Source organism: Myotis myotis, unplaced genomic scaffold (genome assembly GCF_014108235.1).
Source record: "Myotis myotis isolate mMyoMyo1 unplaced genomic scaffold, mMyoMyo1.p scaffold_m19_p_9, whole genome shotgun sequence".
In the NCBI taxonomy this organism is placed as follows: domain Eukaryota; kingdom Metazoa; phylum Chordata; class Mammalia; order Chiroptera; family Vespertilionidae; genus Myotis; species Myotis myotis.
In genome coordinates, this window is record NW_023416401.1 from 91,298,079 (window position 1) to 91,315,907 (window position 17,829).

Sequence of the window (17,829 nt, forward strand, 5' to 3'; positions counted from 1 at the left end):
GGGACCTGGTGTGCCTGCAGTTTGCCTCTTAGGATGCCTCTGAACCTTCTGAGCCTGCAGACCGGGGCCCAACCCTTCCCCTAAAGAGCAACCCATGCTCCCCTGGGGAGACAATAGGTGCCTCTCTGGAGCTGTCCCCACACCCTGTCCCGGCCTGTAACCAGAGTTAAGTCACAGTATAGCTGGGCTGATACTGGAGGAGAGGGGCTGTACCCCACAGAGGAGCTGCAAGGCTCAGCCAGCATATACCACCAACACAGAAAGGGGGTACTTGTGGGACTGGACACTGTCAGGTGAGGACAGGTTTGGGGACGCCTGGACCCTCTCCCCTGGCCCCCGCCAACACTTTATGCACCGGACTTCACTCTTGGGGCTGCAGCTCAGCCAGGCCAGCCCTCATATACCATCAGGCAGGCCCAAGAACAAGTGCCCAGCCTTGGAGTTCACATCCTCTGGCAACTCCCTAAGCCCCATCCTGCATCCTTTGCATGGGGTTGAGAGAGGACAGACTGCAAGGAGGGAGCCTCTCAACTCACTGCCTCCTCCAGTGCCCAGCTGCAGCCTCAGGACCACTGGCCTCTGTGGCAGATGTCGCTGCTGGTCTCTGTCCCCCACTGAGTGCTGTGAGGCAGGGTATCTGGTTGGCACTCACCTGCTGTGTGGCCCTGGCCCAGGCTGGCTTTCTCACCTCTCAGGACTGGAAAGGAGTTAGGCGTGGCCCTGCTGCACTGGGGCTGGCACAGAGCAGGCTCAGTACACACTGGCCACCGTGGCCACTTAGTAAGAGTGTAAAGTATTGGTTCCAAGTGTAACATATACGTGCAAAAAAGTGCTCAGGTCATGAGTATTCAGCTCAATGGATTTTCACAAATGGAATGTGCACACCTGAGTAACCAGCACCCATAGGAAGCCAGAAAGCCCCAATCCTCACTCCCAAGCCTCTCCCAGCCATTAGGCCCTGGTGACCACCATCCTGACATCTAACAGCCTACCTGTGTTGGCCTGCCTGGGACTCTACACACAGGGATTAGGCCCTTCATTTCACTGTGTGTGTCTCTCTGCTCTCTGTGCTGCTGAAGTCCACTCATGCGCAGTGATCCAGAATCTTCCATTGGGGCATACGCCGCCATGAAACCATCCAAATTGCCATTTGATCTTCAGAACTATCTTCTATATATATATAAGCCTAAGCAACTGAACGGCTGGCTGGTAGCTCTGATGCACACTGACCACCAGGGGGCAGACGCTCAACGCAGGAGCTGCCCCCTGCTGGTCAGTGTGCTCCCATAGCGGGAGCACTGCTTAGCTGACTGAGGCACCGGATGCTGGGCTCCAGACGCTGGGCTCACTGCGAGCCCCTCCCACCTCTGCAGCAGGCATAGCTGAGCCAGGATGAGCTGAGTGGGAGCGGGGCTCTAGTTTATTGATAAATAAAAACAAGCCTGCCCTGGCCAGTTTTGCTCAGTGGATAGAGCATTGGCCTGCGGACTGAAGGGTCTCAGGTTCCATTCCGGTAAAGAGCACATGCCCAGGTTGCGGACTCAATCCCCAGTAGGGGGCATGCAGGAGGCAGCTGATCAATGATACTCTCATCATTGATGTTTCCATCTCTTTCCCTCTCCCTTCCTCTCTGAAGTCAATAAAAATATATATTAAAAAGCAAACAAGCCAAACTGGTTTGGCTCAGTGGATAGAGCATCGGCCTGCGGACTGAAAGGTTCCAGGTTCGAGTCCGGTCAAGGGCATGTACCTTGGTTGCGGGCACATCCCCAGTAGGAGGTGTGCGGGAGGCAGCTGGTCGATGTTTCTCTCTCATTGATGTTTCTAACTCTCTATCCCTCTCCCTTCCTCTCTGTAAAAAATCAATAAAATATATTAAAAAAAAAAAAGCAAACAAAACCCAAGTGTGCAGGGTAGTGTGCTCAGGTGTCACTCGGGCCCCACATTCCCCTTGCCAACATCACACATTCCATCTCCTCACTCTCACTGTGGCCTTGGTGACTATGTCATCCTTTCCCTTCTTCCTTATGGAACCACCAGGGGGCAAGGACCAGGAGGTGACTGTGCTAGAACCCAAGGCCAGCAGTGGGGGAGCTCGTGGGGTGGTGGGGGTAGGCTGGGGCCCCCTAAGCTGCTGGCCTCCCACATCTCTGCTGTGGACTGCCCTGGTCTGGGAGAGGCCAGATGGGGGCACGGGGAAGAGAGGGGGAGGTGGGGGTGGGGTAGGAAAGACAGGGGAGGAGGTGGAGAGAGAAAAGTAGAGAAGGGGGAAAGGGAGGGGGAAGGGAGAGGAGAGGGTGGGAAGTGCAGGAAGCTGTGGGCACTGCACTGGAGGAGATGAATTTTAGCAGGATTCAGAGCAGGTGGGATCTGGGGAAAGTTCCCTGCCCTCCTTCCTGTCTTTACTCAGGGCCACAGCTTGGACCAGGGCCTGAACCACCTCTCTGGGCCTCCCAGCTCCTTTCCCTGCCTCATGATCTTCTAGTGACACCTTCAAAGCCAGCTCTGACCTCCCCATCCAGCCCACTGCAACCCCTCAGCTCCCTCCCACTCCTTGGCTCCAGCTCCCAGGGTGATGAACATCTGTCCCTCCCTGTGCAGGTCCTGAAGGAGAGGAGGGGACAGGCCAGGTCCTGTCTCACTGCCTCAGCCCTACATTCAGAGCCCTGCCTTGATTTCTGCTTATCTGTGGGCCACCTACTATTATTATTTTAAATAATTTTATTGATTTTTAGAGAGAGAGGAAGGGAGGGGGAGAAATATCGATGTAAGAGTGGAACATGGATCAGCTGGCTGCCTCCTGCACACCTACTGCGGTTTGAGCCCACAACTGGGGGCATGTGCCCTGACCGGAATCGAACCAGCAAGCTTTGGTGCACAGGACAATGCCCAAACAACTGAGCCACACTGGCCAGGGCTGGACCACCTATTTTTAAGATTTCTTTAAATCATTTCACCTGTTCTGTTTTGCTCCTACTAACCAATACCTGTGAAAACAATGGTTATGTGGTCATTCTTCCTGAAGTTGTATGTTAAGTCACAGGTGTTAAGTCACCTGCTGCAGGATATTGGCTGTGTGACTCTAGCTGGACTGGTGATGACACCCAGGGCAGTCGCACCTGCTTTCTTTTTCCTCCCCTTTTAATCCTTATCCAAGGAGTGAGGATTTCCATTAACTTCCAGAGACAGTGGAAGGAAAGAGGAGGGAGGGAGAGAGGGAGAGACATCGATGTGAGAGAGACACATTTAATAGTTGCCTCCCGCATGTGAATCTGCAACCTAGGCACATGCCCTTGACTGGGAATCCAACCTGCTACCCTCTACTGAGCCACACAGGCCAGGGCACACCTGCTTTTCTTAGGGACTGCTTCTCCTCCTACATACAGTAGGCACTTAATAAGTGGCTCGAAGTTGCAGTAGAAACCTCGCCAGCTGTCTCTGTGGTCCTCTGCTTACCAGGTCTCTGATGGTGGGCCCGTTGGCCTCTTCCAAAACCCTTTATGGGCACTGTATTCTGGGACCCTCCCATCCACAGTGAGACAGGCAGGTGAGCTATAATCTCCATTTGGTAAATGGAGAAACTGAGGCAGGGAGCCTGACCTGCCCAGGGTTTTTCAGCTTCTCACCTCACCACTCTATACCCCTTTACTCAGGACTGGGTGGGCACCATGAAGAGCTATTTAAGGTGGAGGTGTTTGGCAAGTGTGTCCCGCCTGGAACACAGGCCACATCAATTGGCTCCTGGGTCAAGTTTAGGTCCCAGTCCCACTGCTCCCCTTCTGATACCTTTGGCAAGCGCCCTTCCCTGCACTCTGGGCAGGACACCACAGGGTGAATGGCAGGCCCAGTGTTCGGGGCCTGTGTGCCATGTCTATTTTAAGCCTCTGCCCTGCCTAGGTATTTGCTCTGTGGCTAATGTCCTCAGGAAGCCACCTGGCTGCACCCACACCCAGGAGCCTTGTGAGCTCCCCGAGTCTCCAGGAACTGCACCCCACCCTGGTTCTGGGGCTCTGGATCCAACTTCCTTTTCCAAGACAGAATCAGCTCCTATTAGTGAAGAATGCAGCCTACCCCCAACACACCCTGAGGCTTTGGCTCAGATGCCAGAGGTGTGAAGCATAGCATCCTTGACCTTGGGCAAGTCATGTTCTGGACCTGAAAGTGGGGGGAAGGAGGATGTGAGATGCTCCAGAGAACTGGGCAACAGCTACTCCAGACAGGTGCACCCCTGGGGAAGGTTGTGCTGTGCTGAGGGGGAGTCCCCTGCCATTGTTCTCTCTCACTGGGGCTGCCCCCATTCTCACCAGTGAGTTTCCAGGAGCCAGGAAGCAATTCTGGAGCATACAGGTGCTTTTGGCAGATAAACTTTGAAGACGTTTCCCCTTTTCTCAGGCTCATTACTGTTCTCTTACTAGATATTGCTGGGTGAGGGAGAGACCAGGGTTTACAAAGGGCAGGAGCCCGCCCCCCTCAGCTATCCTGGAAAAGGGGAGTCAGGACGCCTACCTTGCTTAGTAGGTCAGTTCTCTGCCTCCGCTTCCCCCTTCGCCCCTCGTACTCACAGGAACACATTCACATCTTAAGCAAGTACCTGAATACTATGTATAAGTGAAGTAACTGTTTCACAAACCAATACTCTAATATTTTCTAACTTAGTCAGTGTTACTTTTATAAAATACTGGTCACTACCCACTACGTTTTTTTCCAGGACCCCAAAGCGGTCCCTGCTCTGATGTGCACAGTCGAGAGAGAAGCAGACAGTAAGTGAGCGCAGTCACTGACGGAGCTGAGCGCTGGCGGGGAAGGGGATCGCAAACCGACGGAGGGCCGCCAGTTCCTCCCCAGCACCGCCGGGGTCCGCCAGGCCTGGGGCCGCCGGGGTTTGGGGCCTGGTGGCGGGTGGGATTTATTTTAAGGTGCAGGGAACGCCACCCCAGGTTTGGGAGAGGCGCAGGGTTCAATGAGAAGATGCGCTCAGCTCGTTATATTCAGTGACTGACGCGCCGGAAGTGCTCGTTACCGCAGCTACCACTGCACCCCAGGCCGCGGGCGACCCCGGCCCCTGCCTTGAGGATAGGGACCTTCTCCCGGCTTCACCCCGCGGGACCGGACCACCCCACCCCGGCGTCACCCCGCCCCGCGCACGCGCGTTCCGCACCCCCGTCCCACCCTCCTGCAGACCCGCCCACCACCGCGCGGGGCCCGCCGGGAGCCGACGGCGAAGGGCGGGGAGAGGGAGGAAACCAGCTGCGACTGGCGCGGCCGACTGCGCAGGCGAGGACCGAGGCCCGCCCCCGGCAGGCGGCGCGGCCATATTTAAAGGGAGGCCGGCGCGCTGAGCCAATGGGCGGCGAGCGTGCGGGGCGGGGCGAGGCCCCGGATGTGGCTGTGCGGGCCCCTCCTCCCCCGCGCTCCCCTCAGAGACCCCGGTCGCGCGCGCCTGCTCGCTAGCTGCTCCCCTCACGGGTCTCCCCGCCGGCGGAGAGCCGCACAGAGGCGGAGCGGACGGCCCGGCGCCCGCGCGGAGGCGAGCGGGCCAGGCCCGGCCGGCGGCCGTCGCCATGAGTGGTTCGTCGGGCACCCCGTACCTGGGCAGCAAGATCAGCCTCATCTCCAAGGCGCAGATCCGTTACGAGGGCATCCTCTACACCATAGACACGGACAACTCCACCGTGGCGCTCGCCAAAGGTAGCGGCCCGCGGGCGCCCCAACCGCCCGCCCCGCCCGCCAACAGCCGGCCCGCCCCCGACCCGACCCCCACCCCCACCCCCGGGGTCCCCGCAGGATCCTGGCCGCATCACCTCCCCGGGCCTTCACGCCTCTGACCACCCCTCCCCCGCAGGCCGGCTCCCTCGCAGGCCCCCACCCCTCGGCCATCTTCTCCCGGCTACCCCTCCCCCCGCCCCCGCAGGGCACGCCCCCTCCCCCCGCAGGCCCTCACCCTCCTGGCACCCTCCTCCCTTCGCCGCCTGTCATGGCCCCCCCGCCCCCGGGTCTTGTTTCCCTCCCGCGGGCCTCCACTCCGAGCCCGGGGCTCGGCCGGCACCAAGGTCCCCGCCCCAGCGTTATTGTGTGCCGCCGGCCCGCCCAGCCCGCGGGAGAGGGGCGGTGGGGCGGGTCCAGCTCCCGCGGCGCCGCCCTCCTCGCGCCCTCCTGCAGGTGGGGGTCGGTGGCTGGGCCGCTTCCTCCCCACCTGCTGAGGGGCAGCTGGCGCCCACCAGCCGGTCCGGGGGAGTGGGCTCCGGCCTCCCCAGAAGGCGGGGGGGGGGAACACGGTTCCTGCAGGCCCGTCTGGAAAGGATTAAGCAGCCGTGGCCTTGAGCCCGAGTAAATAGCGTCTTATCGGGACGCATGTGGGCATCGGAGCCTTGGCAGCGAGGTGCCCCGTTTAAAGTGCTTGCCGCGCCCCCCGGACATGGCTGCGGGCGGACCCTTCAGGGACCGGTGCTTGCAGGGAGCCACACCGGACCTCCTGGGACCCTTAGTGGAAGGAAGATGGTTGGGCTGTGGCTCTTCTCTGGGCTTGTTGAGGCAGGAGGTGGCCTCAAAGTTTCTTTGTCTACGTCCTCCGAGAAAGATGGCGAGTGTCCTTTCTGTGCCTCTTCCAGAGAAGTGCGGAGCGCAGCCGGGTCCACAGAATCCCTGCTGGTGTGGATCTGGGTAGGCGAGAGACGCCAGAAGCCTGTGAGCGGGCAGCGCTCCCTCCGGTGTCAGAGGGAGCCGCGCCTCGGGCTCCGGTCCTGGGCGGGCTGCGCTGCTCAGGAAGGTAGTTCAGTGCGGGAGCTGGGCGCTCCCTTGTGCCCCGGGCACTTGGCTACATTTCCGTGACATTCCTGGTCGCAGCTGGAGTTGTGCTCAGATTGGGTAGAGGGCGCCCCGGAGATCTCGGGAGACCTGGCTGGGCTCCGGGCCTTGGGGTAGAGAAGCTCGCGGTGGACGCAGGAGCTGGTGGGGCGGGCCAAGCTCTGCATCCCCTCTGTAAAGGCTCCTCCCAGGCTGGCATGGGTCGGAGGGCGGAAACGATTCTGTCAATGTATTCACTTCTCTCCAAGAAAAGGGGGCACTGCCCGGGGCTCGTGTGTGGCAGGTGCCCATCAAAAAGCAGCTGTTGGGCTTTGAATCTGCCAAGTGAGATGTGCAGGGGGGTTCCGCAAAGCAGACCTTGTTCTGCTGTGAGCACGTTGAGCTTCGTGAGGCTGCCAGGCATGGGACTTGTGCTTGGTTTTTCGTGACCTAGAACTTTTTGGAGCTTTGCCAACTGGGGTCTTATCCGTTGAAAATTGGAGGGGGGAGTAGTTGAAGTGTGGAAACCCGGTGCTGGGCTATGGGCGGCACCCAAGGAAGGGGCTGCAGCCCTAAAGGGTTGGTTGAATGGTCTTGGCTGGGACAACTAACGTGTTTTCTCCTCTGCTCCTAAGTGAGGTCCTTCGGTACTGAAGACCGTCCCACAGACAGGCCTGCCCCTCCCAGAGAGGAAATTTATGAGTACATCATTTTCCGGGGAAGCGATATCAAAGACATCACCGTGTGTGAACCTCCAAAAGCTCAGCACTCTCTCCCTCAGGACCCCGCCATCGTCCAAGTGAGTGCGGGCTCTGCGCCTGTGGGACACAATCTCTGAGGGGTGCTGGAGGCCAAGTGGAACTTGGTGTCGGCTGTTTGGCCAGAGCACTCAACTCGAGGAATGGCCTTTTAATGAAAAGTTGTTTAGTTTTTGTCCAGGCTGTTGGTGTTGCTGTGGAAAGTCTTAACTCCTGCAGCATCAGTATTGTGTGTGGGTGTGTCAGTGTCAGAGGAGGGCGAGTGTGCTCAGGGAATCGGTGTTTGCCCATAGTTTCTGGTTGGGTCAGTCTAAATCCCCAGCGGGATGGGGTGCATGGCATACGGTGCCAGCAGTGACAGCAGGACTTGCTCTGCTAACTCTGCCCAGATGTTACATTGGGGTGCTGTGTTGGGGTGTGTTTGCCCAGGATCACCAGGGAGCCCAGGTTCCTGTTTTCTCTTGACTTGTAAATGAGGTATTCGCCAGCTCCTTTGGAGCACAAACTGCAGGGAGAAACCCCTAAGTGGGCCTGAGAGAATGGGGACTCTTGGCCTCCTTCCCACTGGGGGCAGGGCCACGCCAAGGATGGTGTCTTCTCTTTTGCAGAGCCTGGACTACCTGATGCAGGCAGTGGGGAGCCATTAGAGGGATTAATTGAGTTAGGGGAAATTTGAGTGAGAATTACCTGGGCAGGTGGAGCTGGGGATAAAATGTGGACAAGGCAGCTGTAAGCTCCCTTAGACCATCCTGGGAGCTTACCCCTCTGAGGGCCACCCAAGCTTCCAAGAAGCAGGCTGGCAGACCCGGGTGTCTGTCCCTGTCTGAACAGGCCGGGCGATGGGGGCCTGGCACTGCTCTCACCTGTGTGTCCCCTTGCTCAGTCTTCCCTGGGCTCGGGCTCCTCCTTCCAGCCGCACGTGCCTTACAGCCCCTTCAGAGGGATGCCGCCCTACAGCCAGCTGGCCGCCAGCTCCCTGCTCAGTCAGCAGTATGCAGCTTCCTTGGGTCTAGGTGAGTAACCTTTCTTTCTGCTAACCTGCTGTGCTGTGGCCTCCTGAAGCGGCTTCAGCTTCTGATGGGGACACTGTCCTTCGAGTGCTAGGACGTTCAGTGACTACTCACTGAGAGTAGGGGAGGCAGCAGGCTGGGTCCTGGAACAGGTGAACCAAATCCACGTTCGTTTGGTGTCAGCCCAGGTCTGGGGGAGGCCTAGGTACATTGCTTCAGAGACCTGATAACTTCCAGGTGTAATCACAGTGCGTCTGACTCCTTGCACATTTGTGAGCCTGTAAATGTGAAACGGAAATACAGCACTGCCAGGTTATTTCTTCTTCATTCTCCTGTCGATACCTCGCTCAGAAATTGTTTCCCCCAGTTGAATAACTCTGGAATAAGACTATCCCAACACATAGTGAGGGTCTGCCTGGGCCTGGCCGAAGCTTCACCCACCACGCTCCTGCTCTGGCGATAGGGTGTGATCAGGCCCTTGACGTTGTGTGGGTCCCTTGCTTCTGAGTCCTGTTGTCTTGACTGCTGCTCCTAGTGTGGCGGTGCCCTCTCGGCCCGGCTCCTTGTGTTTCTAGAACAGGTTTGTGTGAGCAAAGTGTCCTAGGAGAGATGCTTGGCTCTTTCCAAGCCTGCTGAATGCAAGACAAGTGTCTCATTACTTATCTGTGCCCTTTCTTTTTGCTCTTCTCTCCTTTCTCTTCTTTTAGAGAAGCTGGTAAGCCCTCCAGCCTCAGCCGCAGCCTCCAGCCCTAGCTCCTCTCCATCTCCACAGCCCGTGTCAGAGCCTGACATGTCCTCAGAGCCACACCAGCTCACTTCCAAGGGTAACGGCAGTTTGGGAGAACTGCACGCTGTCTTTGCATCCTGAGAGCAGGGGCGGGTAAACCATAGATAGCCCAGAGGGACAGTGGCTGTGACAGAATTGGCTGAGCCTGTGGATCAGTTAAGCTGCGTTTCTGGTTCAGCACATGGTCCTGATTTAGGAACCCTGGTTTTATTTTATTTTTTTAAATATATTTTATTGATTTTTTACAGAGAAGAGGGGAGAGGGATAGAGAGTTAGAAACATCGATGAGAGAGATCGATCAGCTGCCTCCTGCACGCCCCCCACTGGGGATGTGCCTGCAACCAGGGTACATGCCCTTGACTGGAATCGAACCCGGGACCCTTGAGTCCGCAGGCCGACGCTCTATCCACTGAGCCAAACCGGTTCGGCGGAACCCTGGTTTTAAAGAAGGGCTAGAAAGGACCAGGGAGCCCTTTGCTTGCTGTGCTGTCACTGCCACGTGTGGGCACTGCCCTCTGCTCAGAGGGCTGTCCCCTGGCTTTTGGCCGGTCCTCCGTGGTCTGGATTGCTGGGGGAGCCTGTTGAGCAGCTGCATGCAGCTCTGGGACCTGCGAAACATTCCTTTCATCAAAATTGGGCCTCGCATGGCTGAGTACGATGAAGCCGCTTTAAAGTTGGGTGACCAGCCCGAGCTCTTGACAGGTGAACAGTGTGGGCTGATGTCCGGCCTGTTAATGCTGGTGGTGGGGGTTTCTGGCCTTGCCTGGCGTTGGTTCTTTACGTTTTGCTGGGGGTCTGGAGTTGACATGCATGACTGGGGGCAGAGCTCTGCCCACACCGTGTGGAGACTCACTCGGTCCAGGATAGTGCCTGTCAGCCTGTGCTTTGCATGTGCCCTGCACGGGCGCCAGTGCACTTGCGGTACCAAGAAGTGATGCTTCTCCCTCCTTAAATGTTACACAGACACTCTGTTCTTAGGACCCTGAAAACTGTGCCGAGGCAAGATGGTTTAACTGCTCCATCGGTGTCAGAAAGCAGAGGCCCCAGGTTCTTGCCTGTGTGCTAGAGTGTGAGGGCTCAGTTGGGCAATGCAGCTCAGGGAAGGCTGTGCGGGGAGGTGACAGGCCAGAGGAAGTGCTCTGGGGCAGTGCCCGTTGTAGGGACACTGGTTGCCTGTGACAAGGCTGTTCCAGTCAGCCCTAGGAGTACTTTGATCGGGTGACAAGGAATTTGTCACAGTAATTTCTCTGGTTTTTGTCCTGTTGGAAAAAAAAATTGTGATCTTCACTTGTCCTGAGCCGCCCCTCTCGGACTAAGGACCCCGAGGTTAGGGCTGGTCTTTTCTGTCTCAGACCTTGGTGCACTTCTACCCACAGACCCAGGACCGGGTGAGAGTGGAGTAGGCAGCTGATGAGTAAGGCACATCCCTCTGTCCTCTTTCTTTAGAGGACCCTCTTGTGAGGCTCAGTTTCTGAGCATGTATGTCCTGTGCTCAGGGCTGGGAGTGCAGCTCCATTGCCCAAGGCAGCCTGGAAGTCTTCGTTCTTCAGGACAAGCCCGAACCCTCGAGAGCACCGCAGGCCGCACTTCTCTGTAGTCAGCGCTACTCATCTTTTCTGCTTTGTTACGCCTTACGCAAAAACAGCAGTATCCCAAGAGCTTAACTCCAATGGCTGACCACTGCATTTTCTGGACAGTCCCAGACTGGGATGGTTCTTGCTCAGCGTGGGCCAGTATGGAACAAATCCTCATACAGCATCTCGGGGCCACCAAGCCTCCTTGGGGTCAGAGCTTGTGTGGGTTTTTGAAAGCCATTCCTAGACCACCTGGGAGGTGCTCCTGTGGCCAGGTGTTTTCCCTCTGAGGGGTTTCCTAACGGCCTGGGGCTCAGCTTCCAGGCTGAGCTGGCCTTGCTGCCGGGGCTAGCCGCAGAGGGGCGGCCTGCTGAGGGGGCTTGGGCTGGGTTGGGTAGACCCTCTCTGGGTGGTTGCTTGAACAGAAGTGTCTGTGGGGACTGGGGAACTTTCTCCTTTGCTCTGTTGTCAATCTGCCTTCTCTCCCCAACTCAGGAGCTGGTTTTCCATCCATCCCAGTTGGCAAGAGTCCCATGGTGGAGCAGGCTGTCCAGACTGGTTCTCTTGATAACCTGAACGCCAAAAAGCTGTTACCTGGCGGCAAGGGCACTGTGGGGGTGCAGCTCAACGGGCGCCCTGCCCCGCCAAGCGGCAAGAGTGCCAGCGGTACTGAAACACTCGCTCCCTGGGGTGTACTCCCTCTTCTCACTGTGCACGCTGCTGCCTGGGGGCTTTGTAAAAGAAATGGCGCCCCTCCCAAACACCACATGCATTTGCAGGGCAGGCCCCTGCCGCATGTCCCCTGGGTGGTGCCACCTGCTTCCTTCCCAGCTTCTGCTCTGCCAGGCGCTTGCCTTACTCTCCCCTTTTGCGCCTTAGATGTAGTTCAGCCAGCCGCTGTGCAAACGCCAGGGCAGGTGAACGACGAGAACAGGAGGCCCCAGAGGAGGAGATCAGGTAACAGCTGCTGCCACGTTTAGGCGTGCTCTCTGCCCCCACCCCAACCACCCTGCCTGCTTCTCTGGGCACAGTTTCAGGGGTGCCAGGGCTCGATGGTGGCTTCAGTGTGCTCTCCTCTCTTTTCCTCTCTTTGTCATCTGTCTCACACTCAGTAATATTGTGTTGGTGGCTCATCAGCCATGACTGTCGTTTCTCCTCACAGGGAACAGACGGACAAGGAATCGCTCTAGAGGGCAGAGCCGCCCAACCAACATCAAGGAGAACACAATCAAGTTTGAGGGGGACTTTGACTTTGAGAGTGCAAACGCCCAGTTCAACCGTGAGGAGCTGGACAAGGAGTTCAAGAAGAAACTGAACTTTAAAGGTCAGAGTCCTTATGTGGAAATCTCCCTTGTTCTCCATGGAGTATCCACAGAGTGGGTCAGACAGCTGGAGCCGTGAGATGGGTGGTGATGATGGGGGCTAGTGTGGGAGCTGTGCCCTTTAGGGTGGATGGCATGGGCTGGAGGGAGAAGGCACTTAGCACAGAGCAGTCATTTGGCTGCTGAGTGACGGCGGGCCTGCCGAGGACAGAGGTGCTTTTCTGCCTCCAGCAACTCAGTGGGCTCCACTTCTCTGTGCAGATGACAAAGCTGAGAAGGGGGAAGAGAAGGACCCGGCAGTGGTGACCCAGAATGACGAGGCCCCTGCTGAGGAGGACCACCTGGGGCCCAACTGCTACTATGACAAGTCCAAATCCTTCTTCGACAACATTTCCTCTGAACTCAAGACCAGGTGGGGGGGCGAGGGTGAGAGGGATGGGGGTCCGGGTGGGCTGGTGGGAAAACACACACTGCCTGTTTCCAGGACTGGGACGCACTCTCTTGGTGACCACTCAGGTCTCAGGTTCAGGGCCCTACTCACATGTCTGCCACAGTGGACAAATCCATCCCGCGGTGGCAGCATGGGAGGCCCTGGCAGTCACAGGCACTGAGGGGTCTGCCCGAGTCCCACTCCCACTTCCCTCCTGGCTTCTCTGCCCTGCCCATTGAGGCTGGGCTGGCCCCACCCCCCAGCCGAGTGACTATGGACTTTCTTCCTGATTCCCAGCTGACCCTGGAGGCCTGAGGCCTGGGCAACCTGAGTCAGCCTGCATGTTAGGAGTGTTCTGTTCCGGGTGCTCTTTCACCTGACGCTTGAGGCTGGCACCCCTCGTGTGATTTGTTTTCAGCACCTGACCGCTGGTTACTCAGGTGTTGCCCCGTGAACAAGCTAGACCATGAGAGAAATCTGAGCGGCATGCTGCGGAAACTCTGATCCCTCCACTGGCAAGCAGAGTGTCAGGCACTGCTGAGCACAGAGGGTGCAGCGAAAGCAGGCTGGGGGTCCTCACCTCCTGCGCTGAGGTCTTCTGGCGGGGACGGGTGGATGCGGAGGGGCAAGATACACACAGATTGAAATGCATTGAGGAGAACCGGGCCGTGACTCAAAATGGGCCAAGAGAGCAGGTCTCCAAGCCTGTTCTGTTGGGCAGGGCAGGCAGCTATCAGAGGTTGGGAGCCCAGGATTGAAGCCGCCTGACCTTTTACCACGTGGGTCTTTGGTGAGAGTGGCTGCAGGTGGCCACTTTCCAATAGTTCAGGTGTCTCAACTGGACCTGGTGATGGAGAGAGGCTTGGCTTCTAAACTGCTTTGAAGGTGGGTCTGATGGTTTGCTGGCAGGATGTGAGGAGAGCTGGTTGGCCTCAGTGGCAGCTGGGTCATAGCTGCTGTTTCTTTAAATGAGGATTGTTAACAGTTGTGGGTATTTACTAGCGGTGCTTGGGGAGCTCAAAGGGTTCTGGAGCCATGCTGTGCTGGTCCCCAGCACCTGTAAAGTATAAGCACACTCTTGGGGACCCTGCCCATTTAACCCAGCCCCTCCTCATCTGGTAGAAACCTGTTTTGGGGGGTCCATGGTCTGCTCCAGGCCTTGGAGACTGTGCAGGCCTGAGCCCAGCAAGCAGGCGGCTTCCATTGGAGTGCACTAGTGTCACGGGCTTGTTTGGGGGACAGAGGTGTGAGCTCTGTGTCTAGCAGCCTAGTCCCGTGAGGAACGGGCCTGGAGCACCTGTAGTGTTGGTTGTCCAACTGCAGGGGGCCAGCTGGGTCGCCCTCGAATGGCTCCAGGAACACAGTGACTGTCCTTCCTCCCAGGCTCAGAAAGCTGGGATGGCTGCCCCTGCAGTCAGTTTTCACAGCCCTTGTCTGTTTCAGTTCCAGGCGGACCACGTGGGCTGAGGAGAGGAAGCTCAACACGGAGACCTTTGGGGTGTCAGGAAGGTTTCTTCGTGGCCGTGGATTCCGAGGCGGACTGCGGGGGGGCAGGGGCAGTGGCACCACCCGGCGCAACCCGACTTCCCACAGAGCCGGGACTGGCAGGGTGTGAAGAGCAGCCGGAGGTGAGTGGGTGACTTGCAGGGTCCTCTAAGGGGAGGGCATGGGGTTGCAGTACCCCTGCAGGGAGCCTCTTCAGGAATCGCAGAGGTGAGGCCCGCTCTCAAATCTCCAGGGGGCTCTTGGGGACCCCGGGCCCAGCATTGTCAAAGTGGGTTCCCGTGCAGGAGGGCCGGGTGCTTGTTCCTCAGGGGAGAGGGGTCAGCCAGGAGAGCTGGTGACAAGCCAGGGTCTTGGTGCAGCCTGGCCCTGCCTTTTCACAAGGTCCCGGGTGACGTGTGTGCCCCTTAGGGTCTGGGTGGTAAGAGGGTCATGGTGGATGGGACCCGGAGCTGCCTGCTACGGCATGCATACAGAAGGAATTTTCCTGGTGGGTTGTGATGGGGGAGTCTAGGAAGCCCTGGCCTGACATGGGGGGACGCCTGCTGAGCCCACTCATGTGGTGTCATGTTCCCCCTGCAGGCTCCTGCAGAGGCAGCGGCAGAAACGAAGCCGAGTGAGGACGCTGCACTTACTGGACAGACAGGCGTTGGGTCACCGTTTATTACTTTTGTTTTGACGTCATGGAACTTGGACATGGTCCGAGTTAGAACTGCTCATGTTCGGGGAGTGTTTAGGGTGACCTCTCTGAGGTCTCTGGGTCTTTCCTCTTCAGTTATGCACAGTCTACCTAAGGTTTTGGTGTTTTGCAAAAAGTTTTCTAGAGCGAAAGCGTGATCTTCACTTTGAAAAAAAAAATTTGGGGGGGACAACTTTGACTTTTAAAGTGGACCGTGTAGCAGCCAGGCACAGCTCTGTCACCCAGCTGGCGCTCATGCTGCTGGCCTGGTACCCCCACTGCCACTGGTGGGCCTCAGGAGCAAGGCAGGGCCAGCCCAGGGGGTGTGGGGTCACGTGGGCCCCAGCAGGGAAAGTGGAGTTCCCGCAGATCATGTGTGAGCAGCAGACCACCTGATGTCCAGGGTGGTGGTATTGAGGTTGGGACTGGCAGGCTGGCACTCTTGGAGGCACAGAAGGGGCCTGAACATGAGCTGGGAGCTGTCTGTTACTCAGAGCCTGGCTTCTATAGGAGTCAGGATTGGGGTGGCATACCCATCCTCTCTGTCCTGCCAGTCAGTGTTGGACTCAGACCACTGTTCGAGTCTCATCCACTTGGAAATGAGCCAGTCTTTTTTGCAAGCTCGGCTGACAGAGCGAGTTGTAAATAGTTGTGTTTGTTTTGTAGGTGGGTGGAGGGAGGTGGGATGTAAACTGTTGCATGAGTAAATGGGTCACCTTAGTACAAGCATGCTCCCCCCCTGAAGACAGGGCATCTTGGTGAACATAAGCACCTTGGTAACTAAATCCCTAGACAGCTATGAAGATTTTGGTTCTGTATTAAGTTACTGTAAAAGCTTGGTTTATTTTTGTAGAACTTAATGGCTAAGAATTAGAATGTAGCAGTGGGGCTGCTCTGTTGGAGTAATGTATATTGTAATTAAAATAAACATGCAAACTTTAAAATCTTCTCTGCTTTGAAAGTAAGTGGTCCTGTTGACTCTGCCTGAACCCCATCACACCCGATAGGCCTGCCCCAGGGGACCTCTGATGCTCTTGTCTCAGCTGGACTGGGCAGTGTCAGGCCTGTTCACCATGGCCACCCTTTTGGGATGAGTGGCTCTGCTTTCGTGACACAAAGTAGTTTCTAAAACTCAGTTCACAAATGAACCTGATTCAGAAATGGTCCCTTGGCCCACCCCTTACACAGCCTCTAAGCGTCCCTGTTCTGACTGCCTTCGAACCTGTTCGCAGTGCCTTCGAACCTGTTCCAGGGCTGGGCCCTGGACTATGCAGAGCAGCAGACAGGCTGGTTTCAGACTTTGAAGCATCCCTCCACTCTAATGGGTTTTGGGTGACTTTAGAAGCAACACACTGGTCAGCTGTTTCGTCCCTCCATACCTGCCTGTGGTCCAGTCAGGCCCAGAGTTGGACTGAGCAGCAGGCCTCTGAGGTCTGGCCTGGCTGTCATTCATAATTTGACAAGTTTTGGGCAAACTTTTTTTTTTTTTTTTGCAACTAACATCCTTGACCAATGAAAACAATCCTCCCAGGTGCACATGCTAGATTCAGATAGCCAGGGCACGAATTTGAAATTAGTTGGGAACAGTTGAACTAAAATATTCTCTGTGCTGAGAGTCTACATATTGTCAATTCAGTTACCATGTGTGACCAACCTTGCTGCTCAATCTTCAACTGAAAACCATTGTGACAATTGCCTGTTTTAGGCTGGACTAAAGTATCTGGGCCTCTCGACTCCTTTTTAGAAGGTAGATTACATGTGCCCTCAAGGGGAATGTGGAGTAAGAAAGCTACTGACTGAGGCAGAAAGGGGACCCTAGAATCCTAGCAGAGTTGGTAAGGGGCAACCAGCTCAGGGACCCGAAAGCCTCCCCGTCACCAAGACCAGCAGCCTCCCGCAGAGTGGCAGGCCAATGGGCTTGTTAGGTTTTCTGTAGGGACATTAAGACTGACCTGCACTGCTGCAGGCCTAGAGGCTAGGACAGAGATGGCGAACCTATGACAGTGATGGCGAACTCATTTTTTTGGTTCATTTTTCTTTGTTAAATGGCATTTAAATATATAAAATAAATATCAAAAATATAAATCTTTGTTTTACTATGGTTCCAAATATCAAAAAATTTCTATATGTGACATGGCACCAGAGTTAAGTTAGGGTTTTTAAAAATGCTGACACGCCGAGCTCAAAAGGTTCGCCATCACTGGGCTAGGAGGATAGGTTTTCTGGTTAAAAAGTGAACGAGGCACTGGCTCAGTTGGTTGGAGCTTCATCTCGTACACCAGTGGTCAGCAAACCGCGGCTCTTTGGCCCCTTGAGTGTGGCTCTTCCACAAAATACCATGTGCGGGCGCGCACATACAGTGCGATTGAAACTTCATGAACCATGCGCAGAAGTCGGTTTTTGGGAAGGAGATAGACGAAACAAGTATACAAGACGAGTGTGGATGGGAGAATTGGAAGGGGTCGACCTCAGCGAACGTACCTCAATCAGATTGCGGACGTTTTTAGCAAAGGCCAGCTTAGGCGTACCCTAATTAAGTTCATAACAATGTACTTACCTATATAGTTTAAGTTTAAAAAATTTGGTTCTCGCCGAAACCGGTTTGGCTCAGTGGATAGAGCGTCGGCCTGCGGACTGAAGGGTCCCAGGTTCGATTCCGGTCAAGGGCATGTACTTGGGTTGCGGGCACATCCCCAGTAGGAGATGTGCAGGAGGCAGCTGATCGATGTTTCTCTCTCATCGATGTTTCTAACTCTCTATCTCTCTCCCTTCCTCTCTGTAAAAAATCAATAAAATATATTTTAAAAAAAAAATTTGGTTCTCAAAAGAAATTTCAATCGTTCTACTGTTGATATTTGGCTCTGTTGACTGAGTTTGCCGACCACTGTCGTACACCAAAGGGCTGTGGGTTTGATTCCTGGTCAGGGCATATGCAGGAGACAACTGATCCATGTTTCTGTATGCCCCGCCTTCCTCTCAAAAT

General features: G+C 56.2%; 1 protein-coding gene across 5 annotated transcripts; it reads left to right on the top strand.

Annotated features, from left to right (window-relative positions):
- The first annotated feature begins 5,363 nt into the window (after positions 1-5,363).
- Positions 5,364-15,039, top strand: LSM14B (LSM family member 14B). Of its 5 annotated transcripts, XM_036323564.1 has the most exons (11): positions 5,364-5,688; positions 6,609-6,766; positions 7,419-7,582; positions 8,425-8,554; positions 9,259-9,375; positions 11,408-11,578; positions 11,792-11,869; positions 12,075-12,236; positions 12,496-12,646; positions 14,108-14,292; positions 14,750-14,887. In XM_036323564.1, exons 1-10 carry the CDS (start codon positions 5,381-5,383, stop codon positions 14,277-14,279), a joined length of 1,611 nt encoding a protein of 536 aa, XP_036179457.1. In that variant the 5' UTR covers positions 5,364-5,380; the 3' UTR covers positions 14,280-14,292; positions 14,750-14,887. The 5 variants fall into 5 exon arrangements, with proteins under 5 accessions (XP_036179457.1, XP_036179461.1, XP_036179459.1 ...); XM_036323568.1 differs by lacking the exon at positions 6,609-6,766 and having other exon boundaries at positions 5,423-5,688; XM_036323566.1 differs by lacking the exons at positions 6,609-6,766; positions 9,259-9,375 and having other exon boundaries at positions 5,423-5,688.
- Positions 15,040-17,829: the final 2,790 nt, after the last annotated feature.

Coding starts and splice junctions, on each gene's coding strand:
- LSM14B (XM_036323564.1), top strand. CDS start 5,381: ATGTGGCTGTGCGGGCCCCTCCTCCCCCGCGCTCCCCTCAGAGACCCC. Junction 8,555..9,258: donor TGCAGCTTCCTTGGGTCTAG/GTGAGTAACCTT, acceptor CTCTTCTTTTAG/AGAAGCTGGTAAGCCCTCCA. Junction 11,870..12,074: donor GCCCCAGAGGAGGAGATCAG/GTAACAGCTGCT, acceptor TTCTCCTCACAG/GGAACAGACGGACAAGGAAT.